Source organism: Cinclus cinclus, chromosome 3 (genome assembly GCF_963662255.1).
Source record: "Cinclus cinclus chromosome 3, bCinCin1.1, whole genome shotgun sequence".
NCBI classification, from domain to species: Eukaryota; Metazoa; Chordata; class Aves; order Passeriformes; family Cinclidae; genus Cinclus; species Cinclus cinclus.
Window position 1 is genome coordinate 38,605,255 of NC_085048.1, and position 14,368 is coordinate 38,619,622.

General features: G+C 36.3%; 1 protein-coding gene across 1 annotated transcript in view; it reads right to left on the bottom strand.

The window, feature by feature from the left end:
* Positions 1-382: 382 nt before the first annotated feature.
* Positions 383-14,368, bottom strand: part of LOC134041911 (collagen alpha-1(I) chain-like) — a 29,117-nt gene continuing 15,131 nt past the window's right edge. The window contains exon 3 of the mRNA XM_062488965.1: positions 383-558. Within this exon, the coding sequence (XP_062344949.1) occupies positions 383-558 (176 nt within the window). The remainder of the gene's footprint in view (positions 559-14,368) is intronic.

Here is a 14,368-nt window from a genome sequence, read left to right on the forward strand (position 1 = left end):
CCAAGCTAAACAAGAAAAGGAAATTGTATATTAGGTTTTTACACAGAGTTTAAGCAGGGAAAATATACCTAATGAATTACTTTCTTTCATTAGAGGCATGTTATAAGAATGACACATATCAAACAAAGTATGAAAAATACATGCAAACATGGCTAAAAATTACAATGCTAAACAGAGGGAATCAGTGAGGAACAATAATCCAGAATAATGGGCAAACACTGTGCTTGGGTCTGAAGTGCAGACCCAAGTCTGCCCTGCAAAATGCCGGGCATTTTGTCAAGCATAAAGAATGCATCTTAAAAATGTGCAGATTAGTAAGATTTCTGTCCAAGGAAGAATAATTATCTGACAAGAGCAGGACACCTGAGTGAAATACTTACAACTATTTAATATTGTCAATCAACAAAACCAATAAAAATGACTGCTTCCCAGCAGGTGGACTGAAGTTAATGAGTTCTAATAAACCTCTTCCTCCTTCTCCAATCTTCATAAAAATTTGTAGATTTTCATACTGGAAGGTTTCCTCATTCTCTTTGTAGAAGGTCCCTATTGGAGATCCTAAGGAGTCAGAGAACAAAATAGAGGCCAACAGAAAAATTTCAAGTATCACAAATGCTGCCATTAAAAACTGTCTGGCTAAAAAGGAGTCTTTTTCTCTCATAAATACTGAGGAAGAAAATTGTACAACACTACAGAAACTTGGTGTACATTTTTGCTTCAGAAGTCATAGAACATATTTTGCTGCCTAAACCTCTAGTTAGTCCCTTTAATCTGCTTTTCTTGGAAATCTTTGCAATTCAGACTAATATTCACCCTTTATATTTTAAAAATTTTAGGCAAAATACTAACATAACAACTGACAAAGCCCCAAGAATGTGGTTAGTGTGATATATGTGGTGTAGCCCTGTGGAAGGAAGCACAGTGTGATAGATGGATGCTGTGCAGGCTTACCAGCCATCCTGATTTGTATGCAGTGATTCTGTCCTCATTCTGAGACTCCCACATTATGCCAGGGATTATGATTGTTCTGAGACTCCTGATCCCTAGGAGAGGCATGCAGAAAAATATCTAAAAGTGCTACAGTGAGGCAAAGTTGTAAAGGAACAGCTGGAGGGACCAGACATTGACAACAAAACAGGGAAAAGACAGTCCCATAGGCCTTAGAGAGATAATTGAATTACATCATCTCCCCCTAGCACTCCTGATATTCTACCATTCTTTTTTTTTCCTTGTCTATTATTATGTCACAGCAATAATAACCCTGTCGTTAATAATACAGAAAATATATGTACTATGACGATTTTAAAGTTTTACAAATCGTTCTACTTTCATCATTTGTCTGCTACATCCTTGAAAGTATACTAAGGAGTGAAAAATCCTCTTAGCTGACATGATCTGTTGCAAAGAAATCTTGGTTTTTTCCTTTTTGGTTGTTTAAATTTTAAAGTATTTGTTTTAAAAAGTAATCTGTATGGCTGTCTCATTATATGAAAATATTTAAATTTTAAAATAAATTCACAAATTACTCTTCTGTACTCAATGCATTAGTTCATTAATAATGGATTTCCATGTGATGCTTTCTTATTGCTTTTTTTAATGGAAGAAATGTAGCAAGTTGCTCTCCTAATTGTGTCCTGATTATGTTTCCTAAGATGAACTTAAACACAATTAGCTCTCTTCAATGTCAGTTTTCCTGAAAATGTATATCTAACTGGTACAGCAGGACTGCTGCTTGTGCATTCACACAACAAGCAGAAAGCAGTCCAGCAGAAAAAATTGTGAATTAGGGAGGCTATGTTTATTAGAAGTGACTGCAGTAGTGTAGCCAAGCATACCTGCAAAGAATAATATTTCAATAACAAAATAGGTCAATGAAAATGATTTTTTCAAGGTACTTTGCTAGAGAAACAAAAATCTCAAAAGTTTAATTAACAGAGGAGCCTAAAATTCATATCTTTGCAAAAATTAGCTAAGGCTAATTTCAAGGAGAATACAGTTGCACAGATATACATATATTCTGACCAAAATTGTTGCTAAAACTATTAAAATTATGAATTAGAATTTCTCAAAATCCAGGAAGTGATGTAAATAAGGTTTCCTGTGGAAACCTGTGTATATACTATTCAAAGTGTTCTCCTGCAGGAACCTGGCTCGTGAGCCTCCTCTCCTCTTCACGGGATCAAGGAGGGATTCAGATATACAGCACAGTGCAACCTAATGCTTAAAAGGAAAGATTAGGCCATCCCTGCAGAAAGTTGTTCTCTTCTGGATGGGTCACCATGCACAGAGGAACAGAACCATATAGCTGGCAGCTTGGCAGCAGTTTGTTTATGGCAAGGGAATTCTAGCAATGTGATCAAAGAGCTGCTCAGCTTCTGAAGGAGAGTGGTTTCGAACTATTCTCAACTCATCTTCTCTTTAGCTTATCTTTATTCCCCTCTGTGTTTCTTCTGTCTCTCACTTTCCTGCTCCTTGTCTAATCGCCTCCTTTCACTTTTTATTAATCTATCCTATCCCTTTTGTACCTTTCTTGTATTCATTGAGTTAAACTTCTTTTCTAGAATTTTTCCTCATTAGTCAGAGCTAATTGTAAATATGAGAACTCAGCCACAGAGTCTGGAGCCACAACACCCCTGAAAAGGCAGGAGCAACAACAGGCACAGGAATATTCTTGGAATCAAGAACATCCCCCTAAACATCTGAATCCTCAGGTTGGAACACACCTGGATGTTTGGGGAGGCAAGGACAGGGCTATAGCTCAGGAGGTAAATAAGAAGCAGAAATAGCAGCAGAGGACAGAAAAAAAAGAGAGTTTTATCACGTCATAAATAATCAAGTTAATAATATTTCAAAAGTTTATAACGTACTCAAATTTTGAGAAGTTTTCATAACATCAGCAAAAAAAAAAAAGAAACAAAAACAAACAAACAAAAAAACCTCAACTTATATTCTTTTTACCTCAGAAATCAACCTGACAAATGTCAAGTTCTTGCCCCATTAGAGACCTAATAAGATACCTTTAAGAAGACCTTCGGACTGTGTAAAATAAAATTAGTCCTGTTCTTCAAAAATTTCTGGATTATTTCAGCGAAAACTCTCCCAAGTAAAGAAACACTAATCAGCACACGTATAACATGAACACAAATGTTTAAAAAGTTTGATTATATTTTCAGCAACTGGAAGGAATCATAGGCTAGAAATTACTGGGAAAAATTTATCATTAGCAGGTGTATTACCTTGTCAATAGGGTTGAAGAGGGAAATTACCCATTACTGAAACATGCAAAAAAATACAAAAAATCCATCTATAATATCAAACTGTCCTTCAGGAAATTGCCTAATCTGCACCTGCACAAGTAGAAAATATAATTTTTTGTTAGTCAAGCAGTTTTTAAATATTGAAAGATAAAGACCTTTCTGCTGTTGATGGTAAATTTTCTATTACTCTGATGATTCTCAAACTCTAGCACAAAAAAAAGTTTGTAATAGGGCTTTTTAAGGTCCAAATTACAAAAAATTACAAATAATAAAATATCAATGTATCTTTAAATTGTGTACCACATTTGCCAACATTACTTCAGTCTTTAACAAGTGTCAGAAGGATGATAGGTTTTTCCCTACAGATTTTCTTCATAACAACAAAGCTATAAATGTAACTCACCACAAGAAAAATATGTTTTGTTTCAGCCAAACTACTGGAAGAGCTCAGCATGCAGCAGAGAGGGGGTAACACATATTTTATGAGTCTGATGGGCTATGGTTTCATAGCTCTGATCAATAAAATAATTGAGCCGTGTCAAATTGGTCTTCTGGGCTTTTACTCCTATTAGAAGTAATTAATACTCAATTTTGGAATAAACACACAGAGGAGACAAGCACAGTGATGACTCCTCTATGAACAACCTAGATGTGCTGCACATCTTCTCTCCATTTTCCCCTCATAGCTCATTCTGTTAAGAAAAACACAGTTTCCATGACCCTGAAGTTTCTTAAACTTGATTGTAGTGAAACTCTCTTTTTAATCCCATAGCAGCTTTAAACATGCTGTCCTGCTCTACCAGTGTTCATCACCTATTTTTTTTGATCTAAGTCCTTCACTGCCTTGCTGAGGCAGTACCACATTTTTAACTTGCATTTATCAGGCCTTGCAATATCTTAGCCCTGTGTTGTTTTCACTGTATGTTATTTTTGCTATAGTCTGTATGTGAAATCCAAATGTGAGGATCAATAATCTTTTCATTTTGATTAAAAGCTTGAGGGGAGATAATCAGGTACATGACTTTTATTTATTTGCTTATTTATATATTTTTCTGGTGACTTTCAATTGCATTGAGATATATCTGAACTGCATCGCAAAGATTTTAGAGGAGTCTCTTCTCCAGGAGTACTGGGACCTTTCAGTTTCACTATTGACTTAATAATGTCTCCAGAGCTTTATTTCAAAACAAATTCTAGCAGGCATGCACAGATTGTCAACTTCCAGAAGCATTAATATAAATGCAACAATGTCAGGGAAGGAATTCTTATGTACAGTACCGTACCTACAGTTAGTCCCGCATCTGTCTGATCTAACAGGTCCTTTTTTATCCCACCTACAGATCCTTCTCATATTGCCAGTTCTAAATGTGTAGGTAAGTTTCTATGGAGATTTGCAGTCCTGAGCATAGTAGTGACTAGCTTCCTTGAAAATCATATTTGCCAGAAGGGTCAGGATGTGGGTTTTTACTTCTCTTTCCTCTGGTCTTCTGCTATTTTGCATTAGATGTATAGAGATATTGTCACGCCAAAGAACCTTGTGCTGTAGTGCAACAGAGAGGTATGGGTAGATCCTCCTTAAGTAATCAAAATAGCATCAAGATGAAAGTAAACTTTAGGAAGTATTCTCCTAGCACTTACTCTACTAACACGAAAAGGTTTTGTCCTTCAGATCAGCTAAGACCTTAAAATATGTTAATTTTAATAACAACACTAAACTTTTTATGCTGTCCTAATTGAATGATCTGCATGTTCTACTGCTGCAAGTTGTGCAAACCTTTGAGTATAATACCATGACTATTTCATAGAGATACAGGTATTAAGGAAATAAATTTTATTTGTGTTTGCTAAGTTGGCTATGATTTGGTGTTTGAAAAAAAGTATGAAATCTTGTGACTTTCCTGACAGCAAGGACAGTTCTTCAAATTGTTTTCTTTGGGTTCTGGGTTTTGTGAGTTTTGTTGAGAAGGGAAACCATCTTTTGCACTTTTCATTCTTAAGATGTGAACTTTCTAGAAGTTCCTTTTACTGTCATAGGTAGGAGGTAAAACAACTTTCATGACTACTTTTTTATTTCTCAACTTCACTTTTTTTTTGGAGGAAGAAATGTAAGGTTTAGCAAATTCACCCTGACAGTTTTACTGTTCTGTCCACACACACTTAGTGATTCCTCCACTAAAGAGTTAACTGGAGCTTTTGCTGGTCAGTACTACTACCTTTCCTATCAACAAATAATAACCTTTAATCTGCTTTTAGAAGTGATTTAAACCTTCACTAACTGAAACACTGGCTACCTAGGAAGGTTGTGATGGGAAGACCCCTGAGTTATGCTCTGGCAGATGAAAATTTACCATGAACAGATGTGGAAAAAAATCAATCAGCTGTCATTACTTCTCTAGAAACATCCCATAATTCTTGCAAAGAACAGATATGATGTTCTGCAATTGACCCAATTGATAGGAAATAGTTCATAGGACCTTTAACACAAAAAAACCTTACACTCGACCATCAAGGCATGCAAGCAGAAGCAAAGAGAATATGGAAACTAATTCCCGAGGAAAATTTTAAAAGAATAAACTAAACCCTATGGGTGCGACTCACCCAGATTACTCTGCATAGGAGGCAGAAATGCAGATAGGATGGCTGTACTACACTTACGGAGGTGTCAGCATCTTAGTAAGTATTTGCCAACACTTACCAGACTTTTGTCTTTGAGAAACTGGCAGCAGCTGATTACAATGAGGGAAGACCAGCATCTTAAAGTCAAAGTAGCATGTAATTGCCAAAGAGAGCATGAGATTTAGGAGTACATTAACACAACAAAGAGACCAAATGCATCTTTTTCTGTATGAGCTCAGAGGGGCTATCTGTTCCTCTAGTATGGTCCAGCCTACTTTTTCCCTTGGACTGGGAGAGCTAGGATGCTTGATGGGGATAGTTAAGATTCAGTTGTGAATGTTTTTTAATCTATTAAAGACTCAATTCAACTGATAACTAATGTATAAAGGAATTCTGAAGTAGTAAAATGTATATAAAATAATTATTGGAAGAATAAAATAAAATTATGAGGAAAAAATGGATTGTTGTATATTTTATATGCAAAAAATCATGTTTTGTTTTTCTGAAGAACATGGTATTGTAACATTAATTTACACGGCAATGTCTCCCATAAATCTAGGATTAGGACCAGTCTCCACTCTCCAGCTCAATAAATCTATAATGAAAACCAGTGTAATGCCCAAAGTATTAGTAAAGCCATATTTCTACCCCTTCTACTTGCCTTCATTCTTTATTAATGCACGAAAACTTTTCCCCTACAAATTGGTAGAAGACCAATAATGAATAAATCATTCAAATAAGCCTTTTAGCAGAGCTGTATGTTAATGATAATCATCAATATCTGACATTCCCTCAGGAAGAAAGTCAGTATTTAAAGTTATTTGCTTTGGGAAATGTTTGGGCAACAGGAATTCTTGTTGCTTCAAAAGACAGCAGGGAGTCTGAAGCATACTGTTAACACCCTCTTCAGTAGATGTGACTGCATTTTCCACCTATTGAAATTCCTGCTGCGTTGCTTTGTATTTAATCACAGTCTTTATTGGCATTTATTCATTGTAACTGTACTTTATTCATTTATTCACTTAAATGTTTATACAAAATTGAATATCTAAAACTGTGGCAACATCTTTTATGATCAACAAATAAAAATTAATCCTGTTTGCATTTCATGTGCACATCTATTCAACAGATGCCCTGTTATTGTTTGATATATGCCTGTGCCAGAAAAAGAGCTAGAAGCATATTCTGTTTAGTTTAGAAGTAATTGGTTCTTAAAAGATTTTCAGTTTTCTATTTATCAGATATATGAATATATGTTTATGCATACACTCATTTTGTAGTAAGACTGTCATTTGTACTTTCTACAGTAAGAATTCTGATTATTTGCCACCGTCAGAATTCTGATTAAAAGGAAGCATGTCAGTTCACAGACTTCACTGCTAAAAGTCAGTCTATTTTCATTTTTCATAAAGACTGGGGCCAGTACAGGCTGACTGAGAGTATGGCCAGTGTTTCTCATAATTACATTTTAAAAGTAGTAACTCCTTAATATTAAATTACTTTTGTTTTCCTTGTAATATTATTTTTTCATTTTTTTGCTGGGAAATAAAACCAGGAAGGTTTCCAACCTTTGACCAGCACCATGCAACTAAACCATAGCACTAAGTGGCACATCCAGCTGTTTCTTGAACACCTGCAAGGATAGTAACTCTGTGCTGCCCATTCCAGTGTTTAATCACCCTTTCAGGGAAAAAAAGTCCTCCTGATTTCCAGCCTGAATCTCCCCTGGTACCTCTTGAGGCCATTTCCTCTTGTCCTGTTGCTCGTTGCCTTTGAGAAGAGCTCCACCCCCATAAGCAGTCAGAATTATATTTGTTCTCAGATGAGGGAGATTTGGTCCACTACTAGCAGGACTAAATAGTCCCAAAAGGCATGTCTCACAGCAGAAAGCTTTTTGTTCTGCAAGCCACTGTCTCAAACTGGGCATTTCATCTTCAATGAGGAGACCCATGAATAATTTCTCTGTGTGTCTCCAGAGCTTTTTCTCTAACTTCTTTCATCTGGAGGGATGTGTCTGGGAATTGTTCTAGCAATTATTTCCTTTTTGTACCTGCAGCACTCTGGGCCCTCATCAGAGCTGAGCTGCTACAGGCAGTGTTTATCTCATATTTTTAATGCTGATCCTAAAAGAGAATTTCTGTGGGAAAAAATAAATTCAAGAATCAAGAACAAGGGTTTTCAATAAACAAGTGCTTCTTCAGGCACTTAATTTTGAAATTGCCTCATGATAATCATACAAAGACCCTCCTTTTTGTCAACAAAACCCCTATGGTGCTTAATTACTTGATTCTTGGCCACAATGATCAGTTCTGTGTCTCTTTTGTGCCTAAAAGACAGTGTGACTCACAAGTAACTTTGCCTTAGCTGTGGCATTTTGCTCTAGAGCCTATCCTGGAACCACATGGCATAGACGCTCAGGAGAAGACACTGCTGACCACTCAAGAGTTAACATACTCACTTTGCACTGACCTTGAGCCAGAAAGACTACACTTCAATTAGTAGACCATAAATTTGGGCATTGTTTTGGAGTAAAAATCTAAAGTACTTACAGAAATAATGACAAAATCACCAGGGATTAATATTAGTATTTAACATCATATCCTGCAAATTCATAGCAAAGATGGGATTGCAAATGGGGTTTGAAACTACAACGTGCTCTGTGAGTAGTTTAGCCCTTTACACAAACTTCAGGATATAAACCTGGGAAAGAATTAATGAGTGCACAAAGGTGGGTCAATCCAGATTGGATTTAGGCATTTTTATATCACAAAGGGGACTTGAAGCCGAGTTCTTCACTTCAGCAACTCCTCCTAATTACCTCAGAAGTCTTGTAGACTGAGTTTTTTGAATCCTGTTTTGAACTACCTTGCTGGTCATTAAAGTATTTCTCTAATCATTGTGTGGAAATTGTACTTACCTAACTTATGGCTGGGAATGCTGATAAGTAGAATTAAAGAGGAAGTTTGCCTCACTGCTGCATTGAACCAAAATTTCCTGTGTGAGTCCAGGCCCAAGAGATTATCATTAAGCAGGAAAAAAAATCCTCTTGAAAACAGTATTACATACAATAGTTTCAGACTGATGGACCTATTTCTGATAATTATAAACTACTCAAAATAATGGTGATTACAAATTAAATGACAGCTAGAAGCAAGATATGGACTCATATTTTTGGGACACTAAGGTCATCCAGTCAGACCTGCTGCCTAGTGAAGGCCAAATAATTTTATCCAATAGTTCCTGCAATGAACAAAAGTATTCTTTCCTATGGTGCAAGTTATTGTTCCTAGGGTTAACAAGTTAGCTGAGTGAGAACGTAGCCCTTAAAAATACATTCAACACTTAAATATTTCCAGCTTGAATAGCCCCCATATTTTCTAATTAAAATATTTAGATATTTTAAAAATGAGTTTTCCCATTGGTACTAATTGGAAAGTAAAGAAACAAGAAGAATGGTAGTTTTCTGAATTAATAAGAATTGCGAGTTGCACAAGAGGATGTATGAGTCCAGTATCACCCCAAAACATATTCATTTGTTTATTTCCTTTATTCCTCTTTACATCACTGAGATTTTAAAGTAGGTTAAATCTGGAGGTTGAAAGGATTTTCCTAGTGTTTCCCAACAACATAATTTTGGACATATTCTGAAACTCTGGCAACTAATATATACCTTTCACTATTTTAGTCACACTTTTAGCTAACTCAATGTCTAAAAACATGTTCTAAAATACTGACCCAAAAAATGCACTATAAGGTGAACCTTTTATGACTAATATTACACTTGCCAATGACTAAGTATTAAAGGTGACATCTTGAAATTCAGTTTATATCCTATAAAAAAGAAAGGAAAATATCTTCACCTCAATATATAGTACATAACTTTGCCAAAAGAAGTTTTATTCTACTGACACTCAAAATAAGAAAAGAAAATGTTAATATAATCAAAGAATGGTCATAAAATTGATCAAAATCATATTGCCAATATATATACACAATACATACACTAGCTGAATATGAAATAATAATGGAGTTAATTTTATTCTAGCATTTTGTCTCTCAGAAGATCCAGCACATAGGTGTCTATTACAAAGAGGCAGTCCAGAGACTGCTTCAGATGAGAACTTGGTCTATCACACCAGTGTGATATGAGATGACATGTCCAAAGGAATAAAAATAACTGTCACAGAAAATTGCCAAGGTCATTTGACTCCCTCCTGGAATTTCTTTCAATAAGTTGAGAATGAATAGAGTATCAAAAAGTTGGAGGTGACTTAAGACAATTTAATTACACTCAAGAAACTGTTGACCCCTCTGTTACCAAAGTTTAAGTGTAAAATCCCAGCTACCCTGTGTTACCTCCCTCATCAATATTCTGAGGTAGGATAGAAGGAAGCTTCTATTGAGTAACTCCTCTGTCACTCTCACTTCAGTCCAGCACAAATAATTTAATACAGAAGAAAAAATAACTGTTGGTAGCCACAGAGCCACTTATCTTTGATTACCCTATCGTAGAGAGGTCTAGGGTTTGAACTACAAATGTTTGAGTCTTGATAAACAAAACTGCCACCATCCCCCATCACCATCCTTGGCTTTTGACATGTCATTATTAACAATGGGTGCTCAAAAGCTGTCATTGAGTATATTTCTGGTAATTTCAAAGCAAGTAAAAAGTCCTTTGTATGGCTGTATCCTAGGTAAAGGGATATCCAAGCAGCTATTAGAAAATGCAAAAGAAAGAATGTCAAACTTTAGACAAGCTTGAAAAAATTTAAACCTGATTATATTTTTGTATAAAAATGCCTCCTGATTTGGCTGTCAAGCAGAATAAAGTAGAGCCTAATTGTTCCAATGCGAAGTAATGCAGTTCTAAGGTGAAGCTTCATTTAGTGTATCATTGTTCTGTGGTAAAATGATAATCTTCTGTCAAGTAAAGGGACTTGATTGGTAAGAGAAAAGAGTACAGTGAGCAGAAGATCCAGAGGAGAGCTCACAAAGAACAGATAACATTCAACGAATGTGGATAACAGCCTTCTTTCTTTGACCTAAACACCACTTTGCATTTCTGAAATGTCCAGAAAACATTCTTCAACTATCGGCAGCCAGGAACCTAAGCCACTTTCATTAAGGCTTCATTTATGATATGATATTTTTTTTGGTTACATGTATTAAATGGGAAGAAGCAAGCATTATTTTCAATCCTCAAAAAGCCCCAAGACATTGCAAAGTTATGCCTCTGTGAACAGATTTAAGAGATGCCTGCTGAATAGTTGTCCTCAGCCTTCCCATTCTCTACTTAGATTAACAACTTCTTCATAAGGATTTGTAATACGTTTTTTTCTCAATAATCACTGCCTCCTTCAAATCATTTTTATTATTAACATGCATACCAAAGATTACTTTACAGTAGATAACCTTCTGCTATTCCTGTGAAATGTGTAAAATGTACTACTTGATCTTCCTCTGTGCCTTCTGCAATACCCATTCATTACACAAGAGCAGCAAATGTTGCATATGCTGTATACTGTTACAGTATAAAACAGTTTACAGTCATTGCCATCAGCTGGAAAGTCTGATCCCTGCTCAAAGGTTTGCTAGGGATTCTGTGATCCTCAGGGATTTTAGAGGCTCGTCGGATTTGAAATACAGAGACATTTTACACAGTGCTTTGTGGTGCCTGCTAAGTGGTTTTCTGCAGGTTGCATCAATTCACCACTCTAATCAACTGATGACAGTAAACAAGACTCATTTAATTACTATTAAAGATCACTTTCTTATTCTGGATGTGAATGAGCAACTACCAGAGACTTTAAAAAGAGGTACTAATCTGAACCTAGAATCTAATTCCATGTAGTTTGGTTTTACTCTATTGCTTCATGGTTTCATTGCTAGTCCAAGGACCTAGATCATGTTTTCAGGTACCTGTTTATGGCTCCAGCAAAACTACTATGTCAGAACTGTCTATCAACATCCTCATGGCCTTATCCCCCACATGCAGATGCTTTCACATGCTGGAATAACCTCCTCACTGGAAGCTTGACATCAAAATGGAAAATGACAAGGGACATTGTCTACAATGGACAAGGCTACAAGGGGGAAGATTGCTGCTGATGATCCTCCAAATCGAGGTCTCCACAGGGGTAAAACACCAGAACATGAGCATGTTGCTCATTTTTCCTCTTCTAAAATGTTGCAGTGCTGGTGGAGGTCACTATAAACCCTTAAACACTGTGGTTGACATGAAAAAGTGGAACCAGAGTCTGCCCACACCGTGACAAACAGGAAACCACACAGACATGTCAGCACGGCTTACACTTCTCTTTGCAAGTGTCCCAGCAAAGAGCCTTCTTCTCTTGGTCTCACGGTCCAACCTGCATTTGTCTAATACTTTATAGCAAAGCTCAGGCCAACATCATTCAATTAACAGAATCATTCCTTGGAGTCATGAATTTAGGAAAAAAATGAAATTAAAAAGCCAATCTAATTTGTGTGATGTAAATTCCACCTTGCAATTACTGCAGTAAGAGTTTCATTCTTGGAAATTTATAGGAAATTATTCAACATTAGAAATTAAAATTTTGGAGAGTTCGTTATGCTTTTAAGATTACCAGCTATATTTGAATTTAATGACCGGTACAACCCAAAGAGATCTAAACTGTACTTTTACCATGATTATTATGTCAGGCTCAGGAACACACATACTGCTCTTCACCATTGGTAGTAGTCCAATACTAGCCTAGCTGTAGCCTGGTCTCCAAAAACTAGATTCACCTAATCTAATTTTCTAATTTTAGATTCTCAAATGAGATAAATAATAGTCAAGTAGCCACAGTATCCTCATGGTTAGTGACAAGTTATAGGTTTTTAATAATTGCAAGCACTCAGGATGAGGTTTTCCTGACTCTTCCTATCTCCTCTTGCCTTTGCCAGTGAAAAGGTTTATTCCAGTTTACACAGTTAAAATTGAAAATGCCTAATGACCAGGTGGACACCACCTAATTTATTTTAGCCTTTCTTAGCCTTGAATAATTTTGTGCTACAGCGCCTATTGCTGTTATAATGTTGATATATGTCCTGTAAATAATAAATATTGGTCAGAGATAACTATTCTGGCAGTTAGTCTGAGTAGAATAAAGCACCTGTGGTTCCAGAAAAACAATGTAGGGCAATACACATGCAGGAGTGGCCACAGAAACTGGCCAAGTACAGAGGCTTCAGGGCTCTGCACAGCTTGCCTGTTAACCCCTTCTGAGCACTAAAGGAATAAAGCTCCTGAAGCACAACAAAATTGATTTCAGGAGTAGCCAAGAGCACAAGTGGTGTCTGGCATATACTATATACACCATGCAGAATTAAATTTAGAAGCAGTTTTAAATTGCAAGCTGAAGAAGAAAGACCTGACTGTAGGATTTCTGGGAAAGCCACAGTAGACCCAAATTTATACTTGGTTGGGGGGGGTGGAAATATCAAAATCCCTCTTGTTATGGAAAAGCCTTGAGATGCTGAGTACTCAAGTAACCTGGCTATTGAAATAAAAGGGAAAAATAACAATGGCATAGAGTGACGGGGGGGGGGGGGGGGGGGGGGGGAGAGGGTAGGCAGAGAAAGAGTTAATGAGTAAAAGATTACTTAAAAGAAAATATTTTTGTAAATATTCAACCCAAGACATATGGAGACTGATTTATAACAGTGCTCATATTTTATGAGTGCTCATATCCAAAAGCAAAATATACTTGACCAATGTTGTATACATACAAAGTTCTCTAGCAAAATTAAGTATTGTGACACTAAGGCTACAAGGGTAATTTTTAAAATATATTTAGGCACCAAAAACCATGCCTATAAGGATTTTCTCAGGAGACATGTGAAATTAGATCCCTAACACCCATGAGTCAGGGTTAGCGTATCCTTAGGCTAATGATATCCTCAAACTAATTTGCTTACCGACACTTTTAAGGTTTAAAGAAATCTGGCTCCAAGTATGTGAAAGATGGCAGCTTGAATTTATATTTTTGACAGGGATGTCAGAAAAAGAATGGGAATGCTATCGAAACATCTTAGCACCTGATCATGGGCAGGTTTACCCCACAGTAAAATGCACAATGGCAGAAAAAACACACTTCAAGCTATAGCTAGTCAAGAAAATCAAGCCTGTGTTGCAGGACAGGATATGTGTTTTTCTTCTACTTTTATTTTCTTAAGAACCTGTTAGTACAACTAAAAAACAATAATGAACAAATGTACCAATATCCTTAAGGAATTCTTCCAAATGTCACACAATTTTCTCACTCACAGTGACTTCAACACCTTGTGAAACTTATTGCCAGGTTTTCTATCCTGATCCACAACCTACTTAGGTATATCAAAAGAAGTTTAAAAGACAACTTGATCACAGTTCATAGGAACCCAGAGGAAAAGACTTCAGATATTTGAGACACTTTAATCTGACAGACAAAATCATAAAAAGAGTCACTTTCTGAATAAGGTGAGGATAGAAA